Raw genomic sequence first — 629 nt, forward strand, 5'->3', positions numbered from 1 at the left:
GGCCACCCTGAAGCAGCAGCTGGCTGCCCTAGACAAGCACTTGCGTAGCCAGCGTCAGTTCATGGATGAGCAGGCTGCTGAGCGTGAGCATGAGCATGAGCGTGAAGAGTTCCAGCAGGAGATCCAGAGGCTGAGGGGCAGCTCCGCCAAGCAGCCCGGCCATGGCCTCCGGGGCCCCGTGACAGCCAGGTGGAGATGTTACAAGAAAAACTGAGAGAAAAATTAGATGGGTTTAATGAATTGGTCATAAAGAAAGATTTTGCTGATCAACAATTGTTAATCCAAGAAGAAGAAATTAAGCGTCTGGAGGAGACAAATGCCATCATACAAAGACAAATGGCTCAGCTCCAGGAAGAACTGGAGAAACAGAAAAAAAGCATGGAAGAGTTAAAGATGCTAAAACAAAAGCATACAGGTGACCTGCTGCTAACACCTATATCGCGGTCCAGGCTGGATGAAGCCAGGTGTCCTACGCTGTCTCAGGGCAGCTCTTCACTCTTGAAGCACAAGAATGAGGTTGTACACAGCAGAAACTCTGAGACTGAAGAACTGAAAGCCCTCATCGAGAACTTACAGGAAAACCAGAGGCAGTTACAGAAGGATAAAGCAGAAGAAATCGAACAGCTCCA

General features: G+C 48.8%; 2 protein-coding genes across 3 annotated transcripts in view; one reads left to right on the forward strand and one right to left on the reverse strand.

Annotated features, from left to right (window-relative positions):
- Agpat3 (1-acylglycerol-3-phosphate O-acyltransferase 3) overlaps positions 1–629 on the reverse strand; it is a 91,194-nt gene that overhangs the window by 76,917 nt on the left and 13,648 nt on the right. The window lies entirely within an intron of this gene.
- The window catches only part of LOC116074422 (pericentrin-like), a 3,494-nt gene that overhangs the window by 565 nt on the left and 2,300 nt on the right, over positions 1–629 (forward strand). The window contains 2 exon segments of the mRNA XM_031346999.1: positions 1–128; positions 131–624. The exon segment at positions 1–128 is cut by the window's left edge and continues 424 nt beyond it. Of these exon segments, the coding sequence (XP_031202859.1) occupies positions 1–128; positions 131–624 (622 nt within the window).

Source organism: Mastomys coucha, unplaced genomic scaffold (assembly GCF_008632895.1).
Source record: "Mastomys coucha isolate ucsf_1 unplaced genomic scaffold, UCSF_Mcou_1 pScaffold3, whole genome shotgun sequence".
Taxonomy (NCBI): Eukaryota; Metazoa; Chordata; class Mammalia; order Rodentia; family Muridae; genus Mastomys; species Mastomys coucha.